Source organism: Scomber scombrus, chromosome 7, assembly GCF_963691925.1.
Source record: "Scomber scombrus chromosome 7, fScoSco1.1, whole genome shotgun sequence".
Lineage (NCBI taxonomy): Eukaryota > Metazoa > Chordata > Actinopteri > Scombriformes > Scombridae > Scomber > Scomber scombrus.
Genome location: NC_084976.1, coordinates 264,176 through 291,664, shown reverse-complemented (window position 1 = coordinate 291,664; position 27,489 = coordinate 264,176). Strand labels below are relative to the sequence as shown.

At 39.8% G+C, this 27,489-nt stretch overlaps 1 protein-coding gene across 1 annotated transcript in view; it reads left to right on the top strand.

The window, feature by feature from the left end:
* LOC133983869 (phosphatidylinositol-3-phosphatase SAC1-B) overlaps positions 1-27,489 on the top strand; it is a 36,886-nt gene that overhangs the window by 325 nt on the left and 9,072 nt on the right. Inside the window, exons 2-15 of the mRNA XM_062423082.1 lie at positions 245-342; positions 11,493-11,567; positions 11,720-11,847; positions 13,133-13,282; positions 13,560-13,619; positions 22,091-22,124; positions 23,397-23,498; positions 23,992-24,077; positions 24,493-24,579; positions 24,660-24,728; positions 25,233-25,312; positions 25,389-25,487; positions 25,572-25,710; positions 27,285-27,354. Coding sequence (XP_062279066.1) covers positions 245-342; positions 11,493-11,567; positions 11,720-11,847; positions 13,133-13,282; positions 13,560-13,619; positions 22,091-22,124; positions 23,397-23,498; positions 23,992-24,077; positions 24,493-24,579; positions 24,660-24,728; positions 25,233-25,312; positions 25,389-25,487; positions 25,572-25,710; positions 27,285-27,354 — 1,277 coding nt within the window. The remainder of the gene's footprint in view (positions 1-244; positions 343-11,492; positions 11,568-11,719; positions 11,848-13,132; positions 13,283-13,559; positions 13,620-22,090; positions 22,125-23,396; positions 23,499-23,991; positions 24,078-24,492; positions 24,580-24,659; positions 24,729-25,232; positions 25,313-25,388; positions 25,488-25,571; positions 25,711-27,284; positions 27,355-27,489) is intronic.

Here is a 27,489-nt window from a genome sequence, read left to right as displayed (position 1 = left end):
GACGTCTGAATTTATGGACGTCTGCACAGTAACTCAGTTTAAATGGATTTGCAGTACTAAACACTCAGGAGCTGCTTCAGCAGTGTGACATTAGCTGAAATAGCTAATATGTATTTCCTGTCACATTTGTGATGTGATTCCATGGTCCCATTAAATGGATTTGGTTTCTATGAATCTACTGCCTGCTGCTGTGATGTAAGTTGAGTGTGGTTTTCAAACAGCTCGATTGTATTTGTCTCAACAGGCGCACCACACCAGAGAAGTTTTACATAGAGGCTTGTGATGATGGTTCTGTGGATGTCCTGACTATTGACAGGGTGTCAGCTGAGATGACCGTCTCAGGTAGGGCTGCAGCTATCGATTATTTGTGTAATTGATTATTTTATCGATTATTTCATCGATTAATCGAGTAATCGATTAAATTATTTTGCCTTATTAAATAGCGAGAGTAAAGATGAGAAAAAGGACAAAAAAGACACGTCTCTGGAAATGAAAAATCAAGTGGGTTTTATTCTTAAACTAAACCCACTTATTACATTTAACTTCAGTACCTTCTGAAACAAATAAATGAAAATAATAATGCAGTAAAGTCAAATGACTTTGAAACAAGACATATTTAAGATTTATAACTTAGACAAAGGCTATTTGGTCTGAATATTCAATTGTTTTAATCAAAACTAAACCCATTGATTGAATTTAACTTCAATGCCCTCTGAAACAAATACATGGACCTACTAACTTTTAGTGTGACTTGATTTTTATTTTTGCATCATTATGCTACCATACTATTAAATGCACTAGATTGCCCCGCTCCTCCTACCTCAGGTTTTCAGTGTAGAGACCTGAGATCAACCTCCCTGCTCCTCTCCTCATCTCCTACTGCTGACTGGCTGACTGAGATCTTCTCAGCAGGTAGAAACTGATAGTTCACTAACTAGAACAACAAGCTTAATGATCCACACGGTGACGTTAGAAAAGGAAGACATGACGGGCAAATAAACGATAGAAAACTGATCGGTTTGGGTGTATGTGTGTGTGCGCCCCTTGTCGCCCCCGACTAGATGCTGCACACACTTTGTAGTTTTCACTCTCTAGTAAACTGCTCCGCTGCATAGCGAGTGACGCGATGTGCGTCAGTAATAACCATCCGTGTAAAACACAAGCAGAGCAGGTCAAATAAACGAGTGAAATGAATTAAACAAAGCTTCGATTCATGAAGAAATGCCTCGATCATTTTTTGTAATAATTGGAGTAATCGTTTCAGCCCTAGTCTCAGGTAAGCACAGGTTAGGTGACTGAGCTCCAGTACATGTGTAGTTGAACAGGATCAGGCTGATCAGAAATAAAGAGACTGCTCCACATGCAAAGCAGTGAAGCAGCGGTCAGCTGCATGTAAAGAAACTCTAAAGGTGAATATGCAAAAATTAAATGTTGGCGCTCCTCTGTGCCTGTTCTTCCCCTCTCTGTGCATTTGTTTGTTTATTAAGTAGAAGCTCAATGAGGAATATGCAACATGTCACAATATATAAAGAAAAAAATGAAGGTCATCAAACTAAATTTTGATGTTAGGTCTGAGTTACTCAGATGTTAATCAAGTACTGCACAGCTGTCCCACTCTAATTGCAGATACACCCAGGCAAATGTTGAGACAATGGGCTGATGGGCACAGGCATGTAAAATCCTGCAATCTCTCTGACGTAGAAGCAAGACCCTCAGACTGAAAGACTGATGCGATCACAATTTCAAGGTGAATCCAGTGTTGGGCAAGCTACTTGGAAAATGTAGTGAGCTCAGCTACTAGTTACTCTACATTAAATCAAGCTTCACTACACTGAAGCTACCCACCAGAGAAATGTAGCAAGCTAAGCTACAATAAAATGACAAAAGTAGCTTAACTACATCAAAGCTTTTTTTTTTAAAACATCGAACCAATTTCATTCCTATCATTGCTATCTAGTGATCAATAAAACTGTAAGACAAACACAATGTTCAGTTCAATAGTTTATTAAACTGTTCTCTCTCTGCTTTTCCTGCTAGAAAACCATGGCAACTAAAACCAACAAAAAATAGGTGGTGTGTGTATGCTATAGCGGGGGAAGTACACCTGTGTTTGCATGTATGCTTCATTCTTCATTTAAGGCACATTTGGAGGACAAATTGTAAATGATCTAAATAACTTGGTTCAAACCACAGGAGCAAAATAAGAAAGACCTGCTCCAAACAGTAACAGCCTGGCAAAAAATGACAAGTGGCGTCAAACAATAACACATTCAGGTATTTCCCAAAGCTAACAAAAACAACAGAAACAGAAACTTGTCAAGATACGGCCATGGTGATTCACAAGATGAACTCAGACACTTCTCTCCCCCCTCCTCTGTCATTGTTACCTGCTGCGTGCCTCTCAGCCCGCCCCTCTGCAGCAGGCAATTCGCGGGCATCAGCAGAAGGATAGGTATGTGACGTCACATGTATTTTATCTAGACAAGGATTCTTTATCACTGGATGCAGATCTGTTGTGGGGATCCACCTCATCAACAAAGGAGGAACAGACACACACCGCCATACTCCACCTACAATTGCTTGTATTTTAAAAGCTTCTGCACTAAGCATCTTTGATGAAAGCTGATTTTTAATTGACGGGGCAATTTGTAAATTGTGCAGTAAAAAGGTGACCGCGCGAAATGGAAACACCTCTAACCTAAGGACGCATCTCCAAAACAATCACCCACTCACTGCTTCGAGGATGCATTTGGCCCCGAGTTCACTCAGTGCAACACTTTCAACGCCTCCCGCTGATACCGATGCAGGACCAACAACAACTAGGTCCACCGCCAGTTATACGCAGCCGACAATAATGGGGGCCTTCGGGTACAAAAGGGATAGTGTCCGTTGGAAAACCTGTACTGATGCAGTTACAAAATATTTGGCGAAGGAAATGGTCTCTTTCCACACGGTGGAAAAAAAGTCCTTTAAGGACATGGTAAAGGTCCTAGATGCCCAGTACGAGCTGCATGGACGGAAACATTTCTCACAAACAGCCGTCCCACATTTATATAATAAAGTTAGAGACAAGGTTCAAGTGCTGCTGTCAGAGGCAGACAGTTATTCCTTAACAACTGACATGTGGTCGTCAGTTAACATGACACCATATATGTCCCTGACTGTCCACACCATTACACCTGAGTGGAAACTTGAATCCAAATGCCTCCAAACAACGTATTTTCCTGAGAGTCATACGTCGGACAATCTTGCTGCTGCGCTCAGAGCTGCACTTCAGGACTGGCAACTTGATGAGAAAAAACTTTCAGCTATAACCACTGACAACGCTGCCAACATTTCTGCCGCAATCAGGTCCCTGCATTGGCCGTGGATTAACTGCTTCGGTCACAATCTAAACTTGGCTGTCACAAATGCATTGCATGACCAGAGGCAAAAAACAGCCTTTCTGCTGTCAAAAGCTCCTGGTAAATTAACATATACATGACTCTATGGACGTAAAGAAGATTTATATGGTGGTTTAAAGTTATACAGGCGGGTCCTGGCATCTGCAAGGGCACAACAGCACCGCTGCTGGAAAAAAGTTCTAGGCGTAACACTGACCTGGATACAATCCAGTTTGGCAATTTATGATGCCAAACGCATTGGATATTATATTTCACAGAAGACAATTCGAGCATGTAAAAGTTTCCAGACAAACTGAAAATTAATCGATAGGTAAAACTTCATGTATTTACCAGTTGGCGTCTTAAATTGTTATTCTGTGCAGACATCAATTTTAAAGCTTATGGGAACCCAGAGAAAACACTATCCATTCCAACTGTGTCATAACCTTAGTCAACATAAAGGTAAATTAACATACCATGTATGCCCTCACCTGCTTCTCTGGATCTTCGTTCAAGTAGACACAAAGACCTTTGAGGATGCATTCTCGTCTAACGTAATGCTGTCTGTCTAAGTATGCAGATCAGAGAGAATATGCAAAAAAAAACCAACAACAACAACATTAGGAACACCATTTCAACCAACCAGCACAGTTGGTTTCACACAGCTGATACAACTTTTAACTAGATTCACAGGAAGTCACAACATTAAAAGCATTTAGAGACTAGACTAGTAGTGTATACAGTGGTTCTTGAAAGTATGTGAACCCTTTTGGGATAGTCTGTTTTATTTACATATTTTAGACATAAATATGTTTTATATCTTCATATAGGATAGATTCTTTCTGTATAATGTGTACAATTTCAAGCTGAAGCAGGTGCATACCTTTCCTTGAGTAAATTTACCCACTTTCAGTTAAATCTATGAAAGTGTACAGGAATTGATTTGAGTATGTCCCCTTATCTCCAGAACATTAGCCATATCCACAATGGTCAGGTTTTCAGTGAAGTTGAAAAATATGAAAGCAGTACCGGTTGAACAGTTTCTCTTTTCCATTGTTATTCATACCTGGGTTATGGGTACCATGATGCTCTTGATCTTTCTCCCTTGAACTCCACCTTTCTTGGCATACACCCTGATAAGGTTTGCAGAGTGAGCATCCAGCTCAAAGAAGAACTTTGACTGCAAATGCATTGTTGTGGTTCTCTTGAATTCTGCACTCACCTACAATTACAATAAAAAAACGATGGTACACAAAATTCAGTTTGCCTATTTTGATGTCACTGTTGCACATGTTTGATATGGCAGTTCAGTCCATTCAAGACGTGCAAATGCATAATACACATATTTATCTAGTTTTCGGCATACAAATGCCACTTAGTCAGTGGCAACAAAGGCTGCTGTTTCTGGACTTCAATAAATCCTTATCAGTTCATGAGTTATTTCTCAAAGTCTGCCAATGTCCTTTATATGGCACGTACAGTCCAGTCCGTAAGTATTATCTGTATACTATATATATTCTAAGGCTGCCCCCCAGAGAAACAGAGAGAGACAGAGAGATGTGTGTACAGCAGTAAGCAGGAGGGGGGACAGACGTCTCACTCTGAAGGAGTTTTGTATTTCTCTAATATAGCGCAGTTTATTAAATTAATGTCAGAAACATGCAACGACTAGTCAACTAGGAGAATCTTTGGCAGCCCTAATATATTCCAATAAAAGTTTTTTTTAAAAGTATGTTCCTTCACACATTCATTCACTTACTGTACCTCACACACATGGAAGAGAGTCGGCCACCTCATTTTGAAATCAGCTATCATGGGGGCCTATCGAACTACCTCTTGCCTTCTGTGTGTAAAGGTCTTGTCCATTATCGTCACCACCTTGTCGTCATTATCTCTTTTCTGTACTCCTGAGAGGAGGGCCACTCTTATCTTTTCTAGCGTCTCCGTCTGGATAGGCGGGGCAGTAATTCACTTCAGCTTTTTTCGGCTTCCTTACACCATAGGCAGGACTGTATTTGCCATCAGATTTTTTGTTTTAGGGCATTCAGTGTAACTTCTGGGCATCCAAGCCCCCTGAGCTTTATTCAGTGAGCTGAGTAGTTACCGATTTTATACTTTTAATCTTGCCTTCCATCCACCATATCCAGTGACTGAACCTGGCTCTTTCAAACATGGATGTTTTGATACAAGAGCTTCTGTTACATCCTCAAACTCATGGTCAGAGAGGTACACTTTGTACTGTATGATCATTTCAGCAAAGCCATTACGAATGGCAGATTTTAGTTTCGCCTCAGGATTCAACAAAGTTCTGGTTTCTTTGAAAGCAGCATTAGCTCTGTCCAGCTGTAGCTCTGTATCATAAGAGAACCGGGGCACATGGAAGACCATGGGCCATGTAGAAGATCTTGACGTGTTGGACTCAGGAGAAGATAATATGTCTGTATCAAATAAGCAACCAGATGAAAGGGTTGAGGAGTCATCTAAAGAGCGGGAGGAGGCAGTAGCTGAGTAGGGAGTGGGTGGGGAGCCACCAGGCTGGGCAAGTGCAACTGAATTAAAGATGACCTTGATGGTACCTTTTGTCCTGGACATCTGATATTGACAACAAGTTGGTGAATTCATTCCCAAACTCAGCATCCATGAATTGAAGCCTGAAGTACCCCTCTATTCCACACTCTCTTTATTTGCTGTGCGAGTTCACTGACAGACTCTGGAATCCCATCTGGAAGAATCAATCTCTGGGAATTGTCTTCTCCTAGTATGATTACGAGCTTCACCGGAGCAGCCATTCCATGACAGTTTGTGAATGAGGAAAGAGAAGATTACATGTTTTAACAAGAGTAAATCTGAATTTTAACAGAGCAATGAGAGGACAAAAGAACCGTTCAACATTTAATCTTAAGGTTACCACACCTTTATATACGTATGTATGTAGTCTCTCTCTAATCTATAGATGAGGCATCACTACAGCCGCGCTGTGTGGCTGCTCTAACCCATTAACATGGGCGCAAGAGGTTCTGCGACGCACACGCACTGCTCACGCAGGATGTGTGTCCTGGGTGTGACACTGTAGAAATAATCTGTTACAAGTAAAAGTCCTGCACTGAAATTTTACTTTTGGCAAAGAACAAAAAAGCAGGAAAATATACAGAGGTCAGCGCACGGCAGCGCGCACACACACACACACTTACACACATACACACATACACACATTGACATTTCATACCTTTTCCAGAAAACGTGCAGACACTGATGCAGTCGGACTGCAGACACAGGACACTTGTCACAAATTGCTGTGATAAATTGAGAGATCAATCAATGTCAATGAAGGTCAATGTCCATGAAGGTTAAGTGAGCAAGTAATCATTGAGAGACCTGCAAACTCAAGTAGTGAAAAAGGTGCATTTTGAGATTAGAATATGAGAAAACATTTTGTTTTGATAACCAAATATGTTTTATCGCATTTCGATTCTTTTCACAATGCATAACAACAGGCAAGATGGGCCTCAGGAAAAGCTGGCACACTGGTGGGCAAACACACACACACACAGTGACATTTCATACCTTTTCCAGAAATCTACTAGGGCCACAAGTTTGCTCCATAGCGCTGATCCAGAATCTGTCCTTAATTTTTTCTAGTACTATAATTACATAAACAGGTTGGTAAAAAAACATGTCATGAAGTTATTTTGTGCTTTTTTAAACATAAGACACCAAATAATTAAAAAAAAAAAAGATAATGTATGTGGTCAGTACATTACTGTAATTACAGCACAACAACCACAACAAAACAAGTAAACAAGGAACTCCTTATATGCCTCTCCTTCCCCTCTCTTTAGAGCACATCCCCCGGAGGGCCACTAGGGCTGACAGTCATCGACCACTGATCCTCTACCATTGTGACATGATTTAAAAGCCCCCCTCATTGTTTTTTTTTTTTTACTTGTAAAGCTTTTATTGCACTTACAGTAATGTAACCAGTGTAGTTGTAGTCAACTCGAGTACTTCACCTGGTTCACTGTCTGTCCTGCTGCCTGTGCTGTGTACGGCTCACACAAACCGCGCCCATGAGAGTAGAGAAACTAGTGCAGGGGTCGGCAACCTTCAGCATTAAAAGAGCCATTTGGGTGCGATTCCCACCAAATAAAGCCCACCTGGAGCTGCAAAACCTATTTGACCGCTATAATGAAAATAATACTGCATATATAGTTTCATTACACTTGCTATGTATATAAGAACTGTAGTTTGTTGCATTTATGAAATAAAAAAACTACAAACTGATAAAGACTGTAATTTTATTTTTGTGCTTGACACAGAAAAACACTAAATTCTAGCACGTATAATTTTTCTTTGAAATAAAATACAAAATGCAGGTCCTTCAATCTTCACTTTAATGAGATTAAAGAGATATGTGAACAACACATATCATTTTCCTTCCACTTCACAATTATGCGCTACTTTGTGTTGGTCTATCACATAAAATCCCAATTAAATACATTTAAATTTGTGGTTGTAACATGACAAAATGTAGAAAAATTCAAGGGGTATGAATAGGCACTGTAAATACATACATACATACATACATACAGTCAAGCCTGAAATTATTCATACCCCTGGAAAGTTTTGACTTAAAGTTACTTTTATTCCACCAGCAAGTTGTTTTTTGACCGGAAATGACACCGGTGCCTCCCAGAAGATAATAAGACAATGTACAAGAAGCATCATTGTGGAAAAAATTATTTCTCAGCTTTTATTTACATTTGAACAAAAAGTGGCATGTCCAAAATGATTCATACCCTTTGTAAACTGTCACAGTCTATGGGAAAATCCAAAGTTCTATACCATTCCAAATAGTCCAAGCTTTTCTAAAGCATCCTAATTACCCTGAACAGCTGTTTTAATCAACTCAACAGGTGAAAACAGCAGCTCTCTGCTGTTGGTTTGTGGACAGTCATGGCTAAAGGTGCGTTCAGACCAAGCGCAATGCCGCGCGTCGATATTATATGTTAAGTCGATGCAAACACGACGCGAATTTGCGCCGGGCAACACGATGCCGCGAAAATCGCGTCCATCGCGTCAAAGCGCAAGTTGAAAATGTTGAACTTTTGCGGCGACATCGTGTGACGCGATGGCCTATCAGCGTTGAGATTCTCCCGACGTCACTTACGTCATGACGTATAGCATAGCTGGCTTTCCCTTATGAAGTTTCGAAGAAAAAAAACAGCTGGCTCTCCCGGCATAGATTCAACAGTTAATTTACGTGTGTTTTTGTCAGTTGATGTGTGTCGCAGGAAATGGAAAAGCCTCAGGACTCTCAGGGACACATATAAGAGAAAAGAGTAAGTGATCTCAGCCATGGTTGATGATTGAAGAAAGCAATGTTGTTGTTATCTAGTGAAAATGGGCGGGCTCGCTACACGCACGATGACACAAATTTTACATTATGGTCACAAAATGGTCACGTGTCGAAACTCAAGCGAAAGCGCGACAGATTCTCATTTGTCGTGCGATTTTGTCGCGTTCATTGCGTTTGGTCTGAATGCAGCTTAATACAAAGGAGCTCACTGATGATCTGTTGCTGCGCATTGTGGCTGCTCACAAGTCAGAAAAGGGCTATAAGGCCATATCTAAATGTTTACAAGTTCCAGTGGCTACAGTGCAAAGTATTATTAAAAAATACAAGACGTTCCGTACTGTAGAAAATCTCAGAGGACGTGGTCGGAAACCAAAAGTGACACCTGTGCTGGCCAGGAGGATAGTGAGAGAGGTGAAAAAGAATCCAAGGATCACCACCAAGGCCATCCTGGTGAATCTGGGCTCTGCTGGTGGCAACGTCTCAAGGCAGACAGTCCGACGGACACTCCACACTGCTGGGTTCCACGGACGGCGACGCAGACCAAGAAGGACGCCATTTCTCCAGATAAGGCACACAAAACCTAATCACAGTAAACGGCACCATGAAAAAAGAGCAATACATCAAGATTCTCAACAACAACATCGGGCAGTCTGCAGAGAAACTTGGCCTTGGGCACCAGTGGACATTTCAGCACGACAACAACCCAAAACACACAGCAAAAGTGGTGAAGAAATGGTTAGCGGACAAAAACATTAACGTTTTGCAGTGACCCAGCCAGAGTCCTGACTTGAATCCAATTGAGAATCTGTGGAGGGAACTAACGATCAGGGTGATGGCAAGGAGACCCTCCAACCTGAAAGAGTTGCAGCTCATCGCTAAAGATGAATGGGCAAAAATACCAGTGGAGACATGCAAAAAGCTGGTCAGCAATTATAGGAAGCGTTTGATTGCTGTAATAGCCAATAAAGGCTTTTCTATTGATTATTGAGAAGGGTATGAATAATTTTGGACATGCAACTTTTTGTTCAAATGTAAATAAAAGAATATATATTAAAAATAAAAAAAAATCCACAATGATGCCTCTTGTACATCGTCTTATTATCCTCTGGGAGACGCCTGTATCATTTCCAATCACAAAAAAAATTGCTGGTTGAATAAAAGTAACTTTAAGTCAAAATTTGCCATGGGTATGAATAATTTTGGGCTTGATTGTACATTACACAAGGAGACACATTCTTCTATGCTCTCAAAATCTGGGATAGGGAAAGAGTGCTGTTCTGGCAATTTTATATCATGAAGCACAAAGTCGTTCGTTGTCTTTCTGAGAGTTTATTCAGTCGTCTGCAGACGGACTCCTTGCTGTCTCAAGTGTGAGATGGCATGAATGAGCCCAGAGCAGGAGAAGTTGTCAGATTATATACAATACACATTATCTTATTAAAGCATGACCTTGTTCTGCCATCACCATGTGTTGTACAATCAGGACAATGGTTAGTCAGTAGATTATAACATACATGATGTACACTCAACGTTCAATGGTGTTCGCTCAATCAGCAGACTATGACACACACATACACCTAATCATATGACATAGTTACTCATTTGTATCAGAGAAGATGAATAATAAGAATTCCCATTAAAGTGCTGTGTAATGTTGTTTTTATAAGTACATAGCCTCCTCACACTTGCTGAAATTGTCACAGTTCTGATTTTGTTTGTCTTTAGTAAGTAAAAATGCCAGAGTAGTTATGAGGACTTTGCTTGCTTTTAATTGATTCATATGATTTTTAGCTCATATTAAAATGGTTTTAAGGCATCACTTTAGTCTCTCATAACTTTTTATTAGGGGTGTGACGAGATCTCGTACCAAGAGATCTCGCGAGACGAAATGCAGCGATATTTCTCGTCGACGTGAATTTTGTCTCGTGAAGCTATGATTAAGTGCTGCACATAAAAAAAAAAAAAAGATCATTAACCTCGTTGCAGCTTCTACCTGTTGAGAAGATCTCAGTCAGAAGTAAGAGATGAGGAGAGGAGCAGGTTAACCTCAGGTCTCTACACTGAAAGCCTGAAGTAGGAGGAGCGGAGGAATCTAGCGCAGCTATGGAAGCCTAATGATGCAAAAAGTAAAATGAGTCACACTACCAAATTATAACACTATTTATATGTTGTTCTACTTGCATTTACTTTTATTTCTGTGTTTTTTATTAGCAATATGTTATAATTTGTGATAATTGGATTCTTTATTTAATTTATATTTATAGATTAGATTGTTTCTACTCTTTACAATTTACTTTTTAGTATTTGTGATTGTATCTAACTTTTGTATTTATGGTTATTTCCATAAATACCAAAATGATCCATCTATAAAATATCTATATGGGGAAACCTTTGACAGTGCTGCATACTGCATATGATCATTATATATTTAGAAAGTAGAAAAAAGTCCATTTCCATTTTGTGAATTTTAGATAAAAGAACAGTCATGTATTTCCTCATTGAAGTTTTTTCTTAAAAATATAGTTAAAACCTCGTCTCATCTCGTGAGCTGAGTGTATCGTCACACCTCTACTTTTTATCAAAGTTTTTCAGGTGTGAAAAAAGTCAAGCAGTCAATAAAATAATTTATAGAATCACCAGTACTGAAAATAGTGCATTTAGCTGCAGCTGTAGTTTAGATGTTTTTACAGCTGTTTTTCTTTAGAGCACACTGTCACTAACAAGTAGTATTATGTTCCTGCTATGATCCTTAGTGAGGAGGGACATCCCTGCAACTGCTAAGACCAGACCGATATGTGGACTGATGGGGACCATACGTTTGGTGGCAGGTAGGTTCAATATGAAATTCAGGATGTTTATGTGTAATGCACATGTGTGTGCAGGAAACTATGGCAACCATCAGCTATTGGATTCTAGCTATGTATGGCTATGCTAGTGCTCTGCTGTGCTTTGTCATTTCCAAACCACCTGTGTGCATTAGGTGTGTACCTGGTTGTCATTACAAAGAAGAAGAAGGTGGGGGATCTGCTGGGCCATGCTGTGTGGAAGGCTCTGGACTTTGACATGATCTCCTATAAGAAGACAATACTACACCTGACAGACAACCAGGTAGACTGTCTGTCTTTTACTGCTATGGCTCCTGATTGGCCGGCAAAGTCTGTACCTGATCATCTCCTGGCTTTCAATGCCTCCTCAAGATGGCACCCTCGTTCTTCCAACAACTGTGCTTCTGAACACCTTATGTACAGGTGTTGCACTGACATGTATACCCAAAGTTAAAAAACTGTGCTCTGCTATTTCAGTTCAGTTTTGCCTATAAATTACATGGTTCCTAACCTATTAATTAAATTGCTACCAATGAAGACTACACAGCTCAGTTAGTTGTCAGCTGAGTGTTTCATATCCTCAGACAAACAATGTTAGACACCAAACGCAGCTCTTCATCCACAAACTCAATAAAGCTGTTTTATTGAAGTTGGATCACATTAAATGTTTCAAGGTTAAAATATAGTAAGGTTGAGCACTACCATGAGTTGAAAGCAGTATCAACAATATAACAAATATTTTTGTCAACTGTAATTCACTTTTATGCATTACCAGACCATTATTATCAGACTGAACTTTTCACACTATTTTTTTTTTCTTAAATCATGATTTAATACTAGAGAAGGCTTAACAAAATATCAGGCACTATTTTTGCTGAATTAGTTGTGATTTAGCAGAAATGCCCTCACACATTGTACATGCATTTGCAGTGCAATTGCATGTACAGCAATGATTTTATTCACTTATTATTTATTGTGTAATAATCCAGGATATAATGAGATTGTTGCATAATACTTACAACATGACAGACTTGCTGTTGCAGCACTTTCTACCTGATACATAGTGACTCACTGCCTGGTTATCACTGTGGATCAACTTTTTATAGACCATTAAAATGCTTATTGTGGTTTATTTATTGGGGAACAGTATGTTTGAAAAAAAATTATCTCCACACAGAAGTCCACTTGTTAGCATTTCTGGAACTTTGAACTGCATCTCACAGTCTTTATCAGGACTGTGTCATCATGCGGTTCAGGTGGTTGCATATAATGGGAGATGGTTACTCATGTCTCTATTCGAAAAGATGGTCTCTGTCATCAGATGTTTAGATGTCCTTCTTGATCTTCCTCAGATCATCCACTGACTCCTGGTCAAAAAGCACAGAATCAATGTGAACTACACAGCAAACTACATTCTCTGCTAACATTGAGTAGCAGGGTGACAGCTGTCTCATTTATAGGTCCAACACGCGTTGAGTAGACCCATGTTGTATGTATGTCTGCCGTCTGAAAGTGGCAACATTTTCTTTATTTCTCACTCAAGGTGCTGGATTTATCTCTTGTTTCAGATGCAGGACAACAAGACTTTCCTGTCCATGATCAACAATGTGCTTCATACAGATGGCTTCTACTTTGCAACAGACTATGACCTGACCCACACTCTGCAGCGTTTGGCCAACACCAGCCCAGAATTTCAGGAGATGAGCCTTCTAGAAAGGGTAAGAGGAGCACCTCTTTGTGGATTGATGGCTTTGCAGAGGCCACCGTGAAATGCCTAATCAGAAATGTCCTCTTTAAAATTATATATTACTTCACATAAATAATTAAATAGTTACTTCAATTGTTATTAATATAGAAGTAGGAACTTCCTTAATTGCAACTAGTCATTTCCAGATCTTATAATGGTATTATATATGTCTAGAAACATTTCTTTTTAAAGTTTTATTGTGAGTTGCATTTGGCTTTGCATTAACATGATAACTGTCCATGTTCCAGGCAGATCAGCGTTTTGTCTGGAATGGCCACCTGTTGAGGGAATTCATTGCACAGCCAGAGGTAAGCATTTGTTTTGACTTGTCACTATCGAATATGCTGAGCTGTCTTTGATCTCCGTTGCATTCTCCATAGAACAGATTCTTGACCACAGTAGTAGTAGAAGCAGTTTCAGTTGATCTGACACTTATATCGCGGTCCTTGTTTGATTATATATATATATGTATGTTTAATGTATAATTTAAGTATGCACTGGCGCATTTTATGCCCAAGACAAATTGCCCTAACGGGACATTAAAGTATATCTTATCTTATCTTATATGTTGGCCTTAATAGAGTCAGTCTGCTTCAAACAAAGTGCTAGGATCGTCTGGCACAACTGACCAACCCCCACATGGTTTCCGACTTAAAAATTGGAGGAGCTGTGTGGAACATTTTTGTGATCTTTTTCAAAACCAGGTCGTTAGACAATCATGCTAACTTTCCGCCGTGATTGGCTGGGTGTCGTCCTGGACCTACTATTTTAAATGTTGATCTTCAATGTGCTTCTCTCTCCTGCCCTTTCTCTCTCCCCTCTTTATCCCCCCCTCTTTTTTCCTTGCCACTGTCGCCAAGTGCTGCTCATGTGGGAATGTTGAGTCTCTTTAATTTAAAAATTTGAAAAATAATAGTGTTGCAACTAACGATTATTTTGATAATCGATTAATCAGTCGATTATTTTTTCGATTAATCGATGAATCGCATAAAAAAATATTCTTTATATTTCCAACCCTTCATTCAAAAACAAAAACATTATTTCAAATTGACAATGCAAAAAAGTGCTCAAACAACAAGTTGCTGCTTGGACGTCCCTGAGCTGTTTAAGTAATATTAAATTATAAATAATAATTTGAACAAAACAACTAAATGTTAATGTCTGATAGCTTTAACAAAATAACATACACATGTATGCTACAGTTTAGCAGAATTGGATTCTATGGTAAGCCATGCTGGAGGGGGTTGAAAGGCCTCCAGTTGAAGCCAGTGTTTAAAAATTCAAATATTGGAAGCCCAATAATAAAATCTAAAGTTAGGCAGCACCGTGCCCCCGAGCAATTTAGGCCTTTGTAGATATTGCTTACGAATTCTAGGAACCTTCTTATTCTATACAAACTCCAGGATCATACTGTCCACTTTGCAGAAAAACGTCTGAGTGAGGAAAAGAGGTATACCTTGGAATTGACTTGTGCAACCAAAGAAAGATTAAGAAAAGGACCAGCGATCAAAATCCCCTTAAATTTGGGTCCGCAAGGGCACAAAATTTGCTTTATAAAGATTCTCCATTTTTTAGAGACTGTGAAACTGTGTTGGGCAATTTTAAAGGGTATATTATGCAAGGGATAATCTTTAGCGGTGGTATTAATAGGAAATATTTCAATTTTGCTCAAATTCAGTTTGTATCACGATATCAGGCTACACGATTGGAGAGTGGCGAGTACACCAGGGGCAGAGGTGGGCAAGTCAGGAACGTATAAAAAGGAGATCATCTGCGTAAAGCGAGGCTTTCAGTTCCATGCCATGTTTTACTATGCCTGTATTATGGGGATTGGATTGGAGCGCTACTGAAAGAGGTTCAATTGCAATAGCAAATAACAAAAGGACTTAAGGGGCAGCCCTGTCTCGTAGAGCGGATAAGGCAAAAGTAGTCAGAGTTAATATTATTCGTCTTAATTGAAGCATGTGGAGAAGAATAGAGTAACCAAATCCACAAAATAAAGTTTTTTTCAAAGCCAAATTTCTCTAAAGTGAAGAAAAGATCATTCCTCTCCACTCTATAAAACACCTTTTCGTCATCTAAAATAAGATATCAAAGCTTCTTGAGTGTCAGAAGGCTGAGTATTATAAATTACATTGAACAAACGTCTAAAATTAGAGAATGAATCCCTGTTTCAAATAAATCCTGTTTGGTCTTGAGAAATGATGTAAGGGAGAACAGATTCAAGGCGTAATGCTAGTAATTTGGATAACAATTTAAAGTCAGCATTCAGTAAACTTATTGGGCGATAAGAGGAGCAAGCTGAGGGATCTTTGTCTTTTTTCAAGAGGAGAGAAATAGAGGCTTTACTTACGAGTTTGAGGAAGACAACCAGCAACAAGTGCTTCGTTAAACATATCTAATAGTAAAGGGGCCAGCTTGTGCCAAAACTTTTTTATAAAATTCAGATGATAAACCATCTGTGCCTGGGCAATTTCCATTTTGCAGAAATGTAGCAGCTGTGTGAAGTTCTGAAATAGTAATGGGATTCTCTAATTCTTTCATGTCTGATAGAGGGAATAGCTAAATGTTCAAAGAAGGTATCATAATTAGGAGGAGATGGACCTTGATCAGAAGAGTAAAGGGATATATAAAATTCCTTAAAAATATTATTAATTTCTAAAAGTTCAGTAGTTTTACCTGTGTCTGTTTGGATCTGAGAAATGTGACGCGATGCAGCCATTTGACGTGCTGGTGTGCTAGTAGCTTGCCGGCCTTGTCACCATGTTCATAGAACTGGGATCTCGACTGGAGCAAGAGGTCAGTAGTGCGATGAGTCATGAGGGCATTGTACTCTTGTAAGGAGAGACGTTCCTTGTAAATATCTGGGGACTGGGAAGAAGCATACAAATTATCACATTGAGAAATAGTCTTTTCCAGCCTAGATATTTTTTCTTCTGTTTCTTTTCTCTCATGTCTTGAATAAGAAATGATTAGACGTTAGGTGTTTTGTTTACACTCACAAAAAAGTCAATCTGTTGTGAAACAAAGTTAACAAAATCCTAATGCAATAGTAAGTGCGTATGAAGATGCCATGGTGAGTGCGTGTTAATGGTTTTAAAAACAGGGTGTCCTTAAAAAGTCTTAAATTCATGTATCTAAATGTAAGGCCTTAAAAATGTTATATGCTGGTCTTAAATACATTACTCAAAAGTCTTAAATTTGTCGGGGCAGGACTATTTAATCTTATATATTTTTTCTTTTTCTCACGGGACTTTTCGGTCGAGCAAAAGTTTAATTTCATTGAATCAGGCGCAGACTTCCTCCTTAAGTCAGTCCGGGGCGCTGCTCTGTGGCTGCCCTGAGACACTTCACGCTTGGCATTTTTTAGTTAAATGTGTTTGTTTGAGTGGAAAATGTGAACTCTTTGTCAACTTGAGCGTCTGCTTCTGATGTCATCGAATCGATCCCGGGTTGTTTAAAAATAACCTCTTACAGGAATACTCAACGGACGAAGCGCGAACGCGGATGTAAAAGTGGCATCCGTTAATGGCTCAAAAGGCAAAAGAACAATCCTACCCTGCCTGCAATGCTGTCGATCACGAGCAGTCCCTGAGATCGGAATCAGATGAACTGGAATGCTTGTGTCCTTGCAATTAGCGAGACATGGCTGGACAACAACATAGCTTCCAGTGCGGTGGAGCCAGCTGGTTTCTCTGCCTTCAGAACTGATCGAGACCTATACATTACAGAGAAAGTCCGAGGGGGCGGGGTCTGTCTCCTTATAAGGGATAAGTGGTGTCGGGCTGTCAAGGTGAGAGAGCAACTGTGCACCCCTGATATAGAGCTGTTCTCTGTCTCACTCCGACCCTATTATTTACCAAGAGAGTTACCTTAGATCTTTTTTACCTTGGTGTATATTCACTCGAAGGCGAATTTTGATAAAGCTACTGAAACTATATTTAACACTTCACAATAACTTGAGGCACTCTGTCCTGACCCTCCCAAGTTCATCCTGGGAGATTTTAATAATTGTCCTGTTAAAAAGTCCCTGCGCACTTATTATCAATATGTTGATTGCCACACCAGGAAGAAAAAGTCACTAGACTTATGTTTTGGAACTGTGAAGAACGCTTACATGGCAACCCCACTTCCCCCACTTGGAGCATCTGACCACAATGTGGTTTATCTCCGTACCAGAGGCTGCTTGAGAGGGAAAAGCCTCAAATAAAGACTGTTAGTGTGGGACAATGAAAGTATTATGGCATTGCAGGGCTGCTTCAATTGTACATTATGGGAAGTCTTTGACAGCCCTGACATCAATGATAAGGTAACAGCAGTATCTGACTATGTCAATTTCTGTGTGGATCCTGTGTTACCCACTAAGTCACTTAAAGTTCATTCCAATGATAAGCCTTGGTTGCCCAGTGAAGTAAAGAAGCTAATTATATCTCATAGAAATCGGGATGAGCATGCAAGAAGGGAGGTACAAAGAGAAATTAAAAGACAGTTTTCACTGGACAAACACAAATACAAACTTAAGTTAGAGGCCTCCCTATCTTCCAGATATTTCAGAGAAGCCTGGCAGGGAGTTAAAAAGATGACAAGTATACAGCGGGATTCCCCCAACCATCGCCTATATTTATAGTTTTTTCGTGGCATTAAAAAGGTCTTAAAAAGTCTTAAATTTGACCTGCTGAAACCTGCAGATACCCTGAAAAAGAACGTTCATTGAGATTGGAGCATGGTTAGATATAACAATAATATTGTATTTACAGTCCGACACAGATGAAAGTAGTCCATTATCAACCAAGAAAAACTCAATACGGGTGAAAGTGTGATGCACATGAGAGAAGTAAGAATATTCCCTCTTAGAAGGGTTGAAAAAGCACCGGGGGATCAGAAACTACAAATTCTTCCGTGAAAGACTGGATTACTCTGGCAGATTTCGAAGGTGAGCATATACATTTGCCAAAATCAAGTGAGTGTTATTTATTTGGCCAGTAACAATAACGAATCTACCATTCTGGTCAGAGATAACAGATGAATGAATAAAAGGAACAGATTTATGCAGCAGAATGGCAACCCCCCGTGATTTGCCCTGAAATGTAGATTGGTATATCTGACCCATCCATCCCTTTTTCAATCTGGCGTGATCAGATGCTTTAAGATGGGTTTCTTGTAAAAAAAAGATCACCTGAGCACCCAGAGTGTGAAGGTGATGCAACACCTTGCTACGTTTTATGGGGCTATTGAGTCCTTTATAGTTAAAACTATAACAGAAGAATATACAATATTAAACAGATTTATAGCCAAATAATGTAAATATGTAGGTTTAAGCAACTACAGGCAACTATTGCACCCTAGAAAGAGTAGATTAGCTAAATAAAGGCGTCTATGCCGGAAAAAATCTTTTAAAAAAAACAAAAAAAGGATTCCTGTTGTTAAAATTTTGAAGTTGAGGTATTAATACATAATTTAACAGCAAACGTGTATTCAAGTATTAACTGTAAACAACTTCAAATTTCAAATAAAAAACAAAACACCGTGAACATCAGTCTCAAGTATAGACCTCTAACCGTAGGAAATCCAACTTCACTGAAGCAAGGGACTATGGGAAATGTAGTCTTATCATCTGGCAGTGGCAGCTAACCAACTAGCCAGTTAGCATGTCAGCTGAACTGCATCTGGTTCCGGACTTGAAACAGGTTAACCCGAATAACTGCCGGACATGCCGACATGGAGATTCTCCATCTTTGGGCCTTGCACGGAAGGTATGATGGGCCCGATGCAGTACAGGTTTGTCATCAACAGTGATGGGAATAACGGCGTTATAAATAAACAGCGTTACTTTTTTCAGTAACGAGTACTCAAATTAATTACTGTTTCCCCATTACAACGCCGTTACCGTTACTGCAAAAAAAAGCGTGGTTACTTCTTCAGACGTCACTTTTCGCCCGAACAGGCACTACTCTCTCGCTCTCTGTATCCCTGCCAAAGAGTGGCTGGGGCATAACCAAAGACAGAGTAGGGCGCAAATAAGACACAATCTCCCGGAATCTGGAGCGAGCGAGCAAGACTGCGCTGTAGAGAGTGAGTGCCCGTGTGCGTGTGTGTGTGTGTGTTTATGTGACTATCAATGCAGCGCATGTGTGAGCAAAGCGTCCTGATAGCTGTGTTGCTGCAATCGCACCCCACCCACCGGACCTTTTTATTTATTTATTCATTTCCAGTACAATTATTCATTGTTAAGGGGCGTTCACACCAAGCGCGATGTCGCCCAATCGCGCATCAAGATTACATGTGAAGTCAATGCAAAGACGTGATTAGACGAGAAATCGTGCAGGGCGACGCGATACACGCGATGGACAATGCGCGAGTTGAAAATGTTGAACTTTTTCGGCGACATCGAGTGACGCCTATCAGCGTTCAGATTTTCCCAACGTCACTGACGTATAGCCCCAGTTAGCATAGCTGGCTTTCCCTTTTAAAGTTTTCAAGAAAAAAAAAAAAACTGGCTTTCCCGGCATAAAGTTACTGGTTTACTAGATTCAACAGTTAATTTACATGTGTTTTTCTCACATCATATGTGTCGCAGGAAATGGAAGAGCCTCAGGGACACATATATGAGAGAAAAGAGTAAGTGATCTCAGCCATGGTTGATGATTGAAGAAGCAATGTTGTTGTTATCTAGTGAAAATGGGCGGGCTCGCTACTCGTGCGATGGCGCGAATTGTACATTATGTTCCCAAAGTGGTCATGCGTCGAAAGTAATTTTACATATTTGAACAATTTTTAATAGTTATTTTTCCTGGTAATTAATTACTTTGACATTGATGTAACTCAGTTACTAACTCAGTTACTTTTTGGGAGAAGTAATTAATAACTATAATTAATTACTTTTTCAAAGTAACGTGCCCAACCTGGTCATCAAGTCCCAATAGATCTTGTAAGAGTTGCTGGCCTTCCAGATCCTCAGGCAGGCCCACCAGGCGTACATTATTATTCAGGTCCTCGCATTTCTTGGAGAGAGAGATTAGAATGAAGGTCGTCTAGCCTGTTATTGTGATCGTAAGCCGAGCGCTCGAGGTCAGCTATAGTCTCAGACTGGGAGGCAAGCTTAGGATTTCCATCTATTTGCCATCATAGATCGTCCTCAGTTGAAAAATGAGTCACTTAAAGCAAGTAGCTGCAAAAGTAAAGCACGAAAAGATACAAAAGTGTAAAATAGTGCAAAAGAGTAGAAAATAAAGTCATATCACGTCCTACATCAAGCCTGCTCGGCAGCACTTTCTTAATGGGAAGAAACCTCGAGCATCCCAGTAGGCGGCCATCTGCCTTGACAGGTTGTATTGAGTGAGAGAGAGAGAAGGAGGGGGAGAGAGGAACCTAATAGTTGAAGGCTCTGTCTCCCATTCTACTTTTGGAGACTCTAGGAACCACAAGTATGCCTGCATTCTGGGAGTGCAGTGTTCTACTGGAATAATAGGGTGTCCGCCAAGATGGGAGTCTCCTTATCCCAAGCAATGCACTGAAATGAATGCTATGAACGAGAACTTGAAGTTGCTTATGTAATCCTGATGCTGTAAGTATCATGATTGAGACACATCAGCTGTAACAGTGGTGAAACCTCTTGTTGTCAGACCTACAGGCAAAATCTCACAGTAGAGGAAGCAGTACTCACTATATAACATACAATCTACAGTCACTTAGAAAAACAGGATCCATATCAGGATCCTGTTTGTGGATTTCACCTCTGCTTTCAACTGCATGCAGCCCTACATCCTCTGCTCCAAATTGCAAGTGCTCCAGGTGGATCCCCTTAGATCCTGTGTATACTGGACTTCCTCTTCAAAAAGAAGCAGTTTGTCAAGGTCAACAGCTCCACCTCTTCTGTCATGCTCACATCCACCAGAGCTCCACAGGGGACAGTGATTTTCCCAGTCCTGTTTTCACTATACACCAAGGACCTGAGAGACTTGGATAGTGTGAGCATGGCTTTAACGTTTGCAGATGACACTGAATTGTTTGATACCTTCAACAGCCCCACCCATTTTGTGGAGGAAACCAAGAAGTTGCACCAGTGGTACAAGGATGACTTCCTCCAGATAAACGTGAGGAAAACAAAAGAGGTCCTTGTAGATTTCCTGAGGAAGGCTGACCCTGTCCCACAGATTACTCTCAACAGAGAGTTTGTGAAAAGGGCTAACAGCTACAAGTATCTCGGGACCATCGTCGACAGTGGGCTGACCTTTAATGACAACACACAAAACATCTTCAAAACGTGCCAAGGCTGGGGCACGTGGATATAACTCCACCTATCCTCCACAGCTTTTACGTCTGCCACTTAATATAGTGTTTCATTTAGAATTTCAGCAAGCAAGTGTAATTTTTTTGGTTCAAGTTTTGATGGTTACACCACTGGGACATTTTTGCCATAATCCTTTAATATATTCTCTCAAAATGGATTAAAAGTAGAAATGTTAGACTCGATCCACAAGAAAATAATGTGTGCAAGTTATTCATGCATTGATTTTCACATTTTAACCCCTTTTTAATTTGACTAAACCACATGGACACAAAAAAGTAGCGTCATGTCATTGACCCGTATATATACAGTATTTATGGGTGTAACTTACATGATGCACTAAGTACTCCTGAGAAAACAGAGTGGGGCTAGCGATCTGTGAGACACTTCATTCTATGAGGTTCCCGAGGTATTCTAAAGTTTTTGTTCAGAAGAATTGTATACAGAATGCTAAAAATCATTTTATCATCTAACACTGCTTTTATCTTACAGTTACACAAGTTTGTATATCCTGTTGTCCACGGCTGTATCCTTTCCTGTTGTTGTCTGTTAAATGTGTTGACAGAGGAGTGTGTTTTTTGTGCTTCACCAGGGTGACTTTTAGGAAAAACAATAGGTACTATACAAAGTATGACACCAGTGTTGTTTTCGTCAACGATGACGATGACGAAATCATTTCATTGACGCCACTTTTTTTCATGACGATAACGAGACGGTGACGAGATAAACATAGCTCTCTGATGACGAAAACATGACGAGACGTGTGTGAGTTTTCGTTGACGAGACAAGAATGGACGAAAATGTTAGTGTGTGATCTGTCAGACGTTTAAAATGCGTGACATTTCTCCTTATTGTGTGTGTCAATTAAAACCTAAAAAGTATCTGCTGCTGCCTACAGTCTATCCTTGTTTGGTCACGCCCACCACCTGGCGTGCAGCGCACAACGTGCTCAACACGTCACACTGTTGTTACTCATCAGACAATGGACCATGATGGCGGCGGCAGTTTCAACACAGGGGCTCGGTGGTCACAAACGTAGAGACGACATATGGGTGTATTTTAAATATAACCCAGCAGATAATAAAACAGAGTGTATTGTGAAGGAAGACGGTGACAAATGTGGCCACAAAGTAGGCGGAAAAAATACGACCAACCTTAAGCGGCACCTTAAGGCTCGCCACAAGGATATTTTTTATATATTTTTAATAAACAATCCTTAGATCAGAAATTTGCCGTTGGGTGGAAACCTTATATGTCTAAAACCATTCCTTTATTATTGTTATTATTTGTGAAAATAGCAGATCTGCAAGCTTACAATGTGTTGAACTTATAGATCTGCTGCTATTTTCACAACTTATGTGTGACACTGCCCAACAGCAATCTCCAATACTTATTGACCTAAATTAATTTGTTAAAAGACTATACTTATTTTTTTTTTTTTTTGTTGACTAAAACTAGACTAAAACCCTTTTGAGTTTTCGTCGACTAAAACTGGACTAAAACTATCACATATAGAAGTGACTAAAATGTGACTAAAACTAATAAGCATTTTAGTCCAAAAGACTAAGACTAAGACTAAATCTAAGATGCTTGTCAAAAACAACACTGTATGACACTGAAAGAAGCAAAGACTTTCGTTCACACATTGTGTGAATACATGTGTATCAGAATTAAATGTTTATCTTTTAAGTGTATAAGATTTTTGTATACATTTCTTTTCTCTTTTTATTTTTTAATATGTATAGAGCTGACTTCCAATTTTCATGCCACCACTGGTTTCTTAACAAATGTTCACTAGTCATTATCATAAAGTCAAGCTGCATCAATGGAAAGGTGTTTGACTGGAGCATTATCTCCAGGAGGAGCTGTTTCAGAGCTGGGGTACGCTACCATGTCAGAGGTAAGACTGCAGTCCACTATGCTGACCCCTCATGTCCACTGGGTAGGACTTCATCACATTCTGGTTGCTCACATCTCCATCACAGCTCACATGTCCACTGGAAATATTTCTGAAATATCTTCAGTTTGCTCTACAGCAGACACATTCCCAATATTGCCCACTGATGATTTTCAATATTTATTTTTTTTTACAAATCTATTGAAAAGACATTGGCAGCTCATGACAGAAAAATGAGTTATGCTGTGTAGAGATAGTAATTCAGTGACAAATGAAATGCATCAATACATGGAAATGTTTGACAATAAATAAATGGTTGAGGTCTGAATGCCTGACCCCTACAGTGAGGGGCAGCTGTCACAAAGTCTTTCAACACAAGACCAGAACAATATGCAGCCACATCCAGTGGACATTAAGACAATGACAAGCTAACTGTCATTAGAACTTTGAAGCCATTACATTTCTAACGTTTTGTTATTTGTGTTTTTGTCTGAAGGCATTGATTCAGAAGGCCATGCTGCCAACTATGTAGAAACAGAGCAGGTAGTGCAATACAACAGTGCCAAAGCTTCATTTGTACAGGTGAGCCAAAGCAGTAATACTATAAGACAGATTATATGTCAAATTCTTATTGGCCACGAGGAAGAAATTAATGATCATTCAAGTCAGAATTTGACAACATACACTGTAAATACTATACAGCATTAACCCTTAAACGGTAGTTAAAACAATTTTAGCATTTCTTCAGTTTGTATTAATTTTATATGTTTTCTATTTGTCTTAAATAAGTTTTACATTCTGTAAAACTCCCATAGTTTTCTACTTTCATACACAATTTCCACACAATTCACATTTCTGTTGTGGCCCAGTGATGAGATGTGCATTAGAATGTAGAGTCCAATATGGACTGGGCTACATGGCTGTGACAGTTTTAATTAATGAATGTATGAAAGCTGGATTATGTTATTTTTATGCATTATACTGCTTTTCTCCACAGACAAGAGGCTCCATCCCCTTCTACTGGTCCCAAAGGCCTAATCTCAAGTACAAGCCAAAGCCACAAATCAGCAAAACAGTCAACCATGTAAGTCGTCTTTACTCTTACATTAGACACATTTATTTATCTTCTTTGTGTCATGCGTATTTATTCTTTTATCTCTTTAGTTGGATGGATTCCAGAGACACTTTGACTCACAGATTATTCTCTATGGAAGACAAGTCATTTTGAACCTGGTAAAATGGAAAAACTTGTGATTAATTTTCATTTCATTATTTTTTCTTCAATTTTATTAAATTAATTTTACAATAGGTATGTTATCCATGATATGACCCTGAAACAGGTAAAGAAAATCCATGACAATGTAGGATACAGCCAAATTCACTAATAAAGTGGCATTGTGCAAGTCTGCTGCACTACACCCTTGAGTCTCTTGTACATCCCATTTGCATGCCTGCTTTTTAGAGGTAGAGCATTTACCCAAAAATCTAATCGTGATGTCTAGTGATGTTAGTAAATACATAATCAACATCTGTTAAAATGTATCTTCCTATAATTAGCATATACTATCGGGAGAGACACACACTGCAAACACTCACAAATGACATGCAGACAGCAATTCCCGTCTCCTGCATCAGTTTGATTAAAAAAGTGTTAGGGGCAGAACTCATCAAAATTTCCACCTGAAAGACATCTGCAAAAGCTGCAGTAAATCAGTTATTATCATCCTTTTTTCACAGATCAACCAAACAGGCTCAGAAAAGCCTCTGGAGCTAGCATTTGACAAGATGGTAGCCAGCTTGGGAAATGGCATGATCAAGTAAGATTACCACTGTCTTTACCACTTACACGGCAGTGCTCTTTTACTTACTAAAGACTTGCTTTACTTTCTGTAGGTACATAGCATTTGACTTCCATAAGGAATGCAGTCGGATGAGGTGGCACCGACTACAGATCTTATTAGACATGGTCGCTGAAATGCAGGATGAGTTTGGGTCAGTGTGTTTTTCACATTGTGTATGAACCAATATATCTCTTCATACTGAACATCAGAAGTAATGGTGTGTATGTGGATGCAGGTATTTCCTGGTGGATGCAGATGGGAAGGTGCTGTCGAACCAGGAGGGGACATTTCGCAGCAACTGCATGGACTGTCTGGACCGCACCAATGTCATCCAGAGCCTTCTGGCCCGATGCACGCTGAAGTCACAGCTACAGGTAATTTCTCATAATCACACAGGAGGTGGAACAATGGTTATTGAACCATTGGTAATTGTTCTCCATAAAGAACATTGGCTGTGGTCATCTTGATTTCATGTTGGTTACAATCAATTCCAGTGGTGATCACCATGAGGAAGAAGTATAAAAAACACAAACATTTCAAACCACTCCTGCAGCCTCATCCACTCACACTAGGGCCATTTGATCCGTACCGTACTGAAGCACGGATGTCCCCCCTCCCCTGTCCCCCGCTGGCCTGCACTCACATTATCCCAACCGTACCGTACTCAGGCACGGTTGCCTCCGACACATTGCGCAAAAACATATAGACAGTTTACTCTCATAAAACATGCACAGGTGTGTGTTTGCGTGCTGTGCGCCGGTAAAACACAACACAGCCGATCAATTAACACAACACACTGATTAAAAAGTGCAAGCTTGTTCTTCTGAGTCATGCCTGTGTAGTATGCAGTACTAGATACTGGTGTAAAAAGACTCTAGTAAAAGCAGACGTACTGATTCAACGCCAGTAAAAGTAAGACTTAGTTTAATGACTTAGAAGTCACCAAATGACTTTAACGAATTTTGTTGGTTTATATAATGCAGATTAGTAAAATATTACTTTTATGAAGGTCACAGTCACAGACAATAAACTTAGCATTTCATAATTGTGGTAGCAGCGGTGCAGCAGATGTAATGAAGTCCACGCAGCACGCTGGATACAAACTAATATTAAGCCTATAGCCTATTCATTATAATGTCCATGGACATAAATTGAGTTTTTTTGCCTTAATAATGATAAAATAATACACAAAAAATGGTCTGATTGGGAACCCATATATGCATAATGTCTCCACGTTGCATTTAGTGTTGCTTGTGAAATGACCAGGGCTCAGCTAGTGCTGCCTTTTAAAAATCGTCGATTTGCCGGGATTCCCTGGATAATTGGCTTCTTTTCCAGGGATTTAAAATGTCTTATTTTCGGGGAAAATATTAATCCCTAGTGCGCATGTGTGACCAAGTGTACCGTGCTCAAGCACACCTCTTCCAACCGTACCATACCAGGGAAGTGTACCGTACTCAAGCACGGTACACTTGCACTCACACTAGCCAAATAATCCGGATTTTAGGGGGCAAACGTGTTTGGGCACGGTACGATTGCCTAGTGTGAGTACGTCCTTAACCACACTGGAACTCAGTGGAGGAAAAAATTGTTTGTGTTAATAAGAAACTCAGCAATTAAAAAGAAACTGGTGAGTATGACATGAGTTCTACTAGTAGAGTAAGTGCGATTGAAGACAGAAAACGGGTACACAGGTAATTAAAACAGGATTGTATCAGGATTACTAAAATATGATGAGATAAATTCATAAGTCCGGTGAAAATCGGATTAAAGGATGGTTTCAAATACAAGCCTGTTTTAAACAGACACCTGTGAGGCTCACTATTTATTAGGGGTGAAACGGTTCTGACACCAAGACTGAAACCGCAAGCTTTCTCAGCTTTTAACCAGGGAGTCAAATAGTTAATTTTGGAATTACCTCTCAAATCAAATATGTGTGTCCTTCCAGAAAATGGGAGTCCTCCACATGAGCCAGCAGATTGAAGAGCAAGCCGACTTTGAGAAGATGTACAAGAATGGTGGGCTCTCCCTCACACAACTGTGACCTCAGCAGTTTCTTTGAAAGGAGTCACCTGGCACTGCCACATTTCAGGTCATGGATGCTAATACAATCTGTTTCTCTTGTTCTAATTATGTTTCATGTTCTGTCCCTC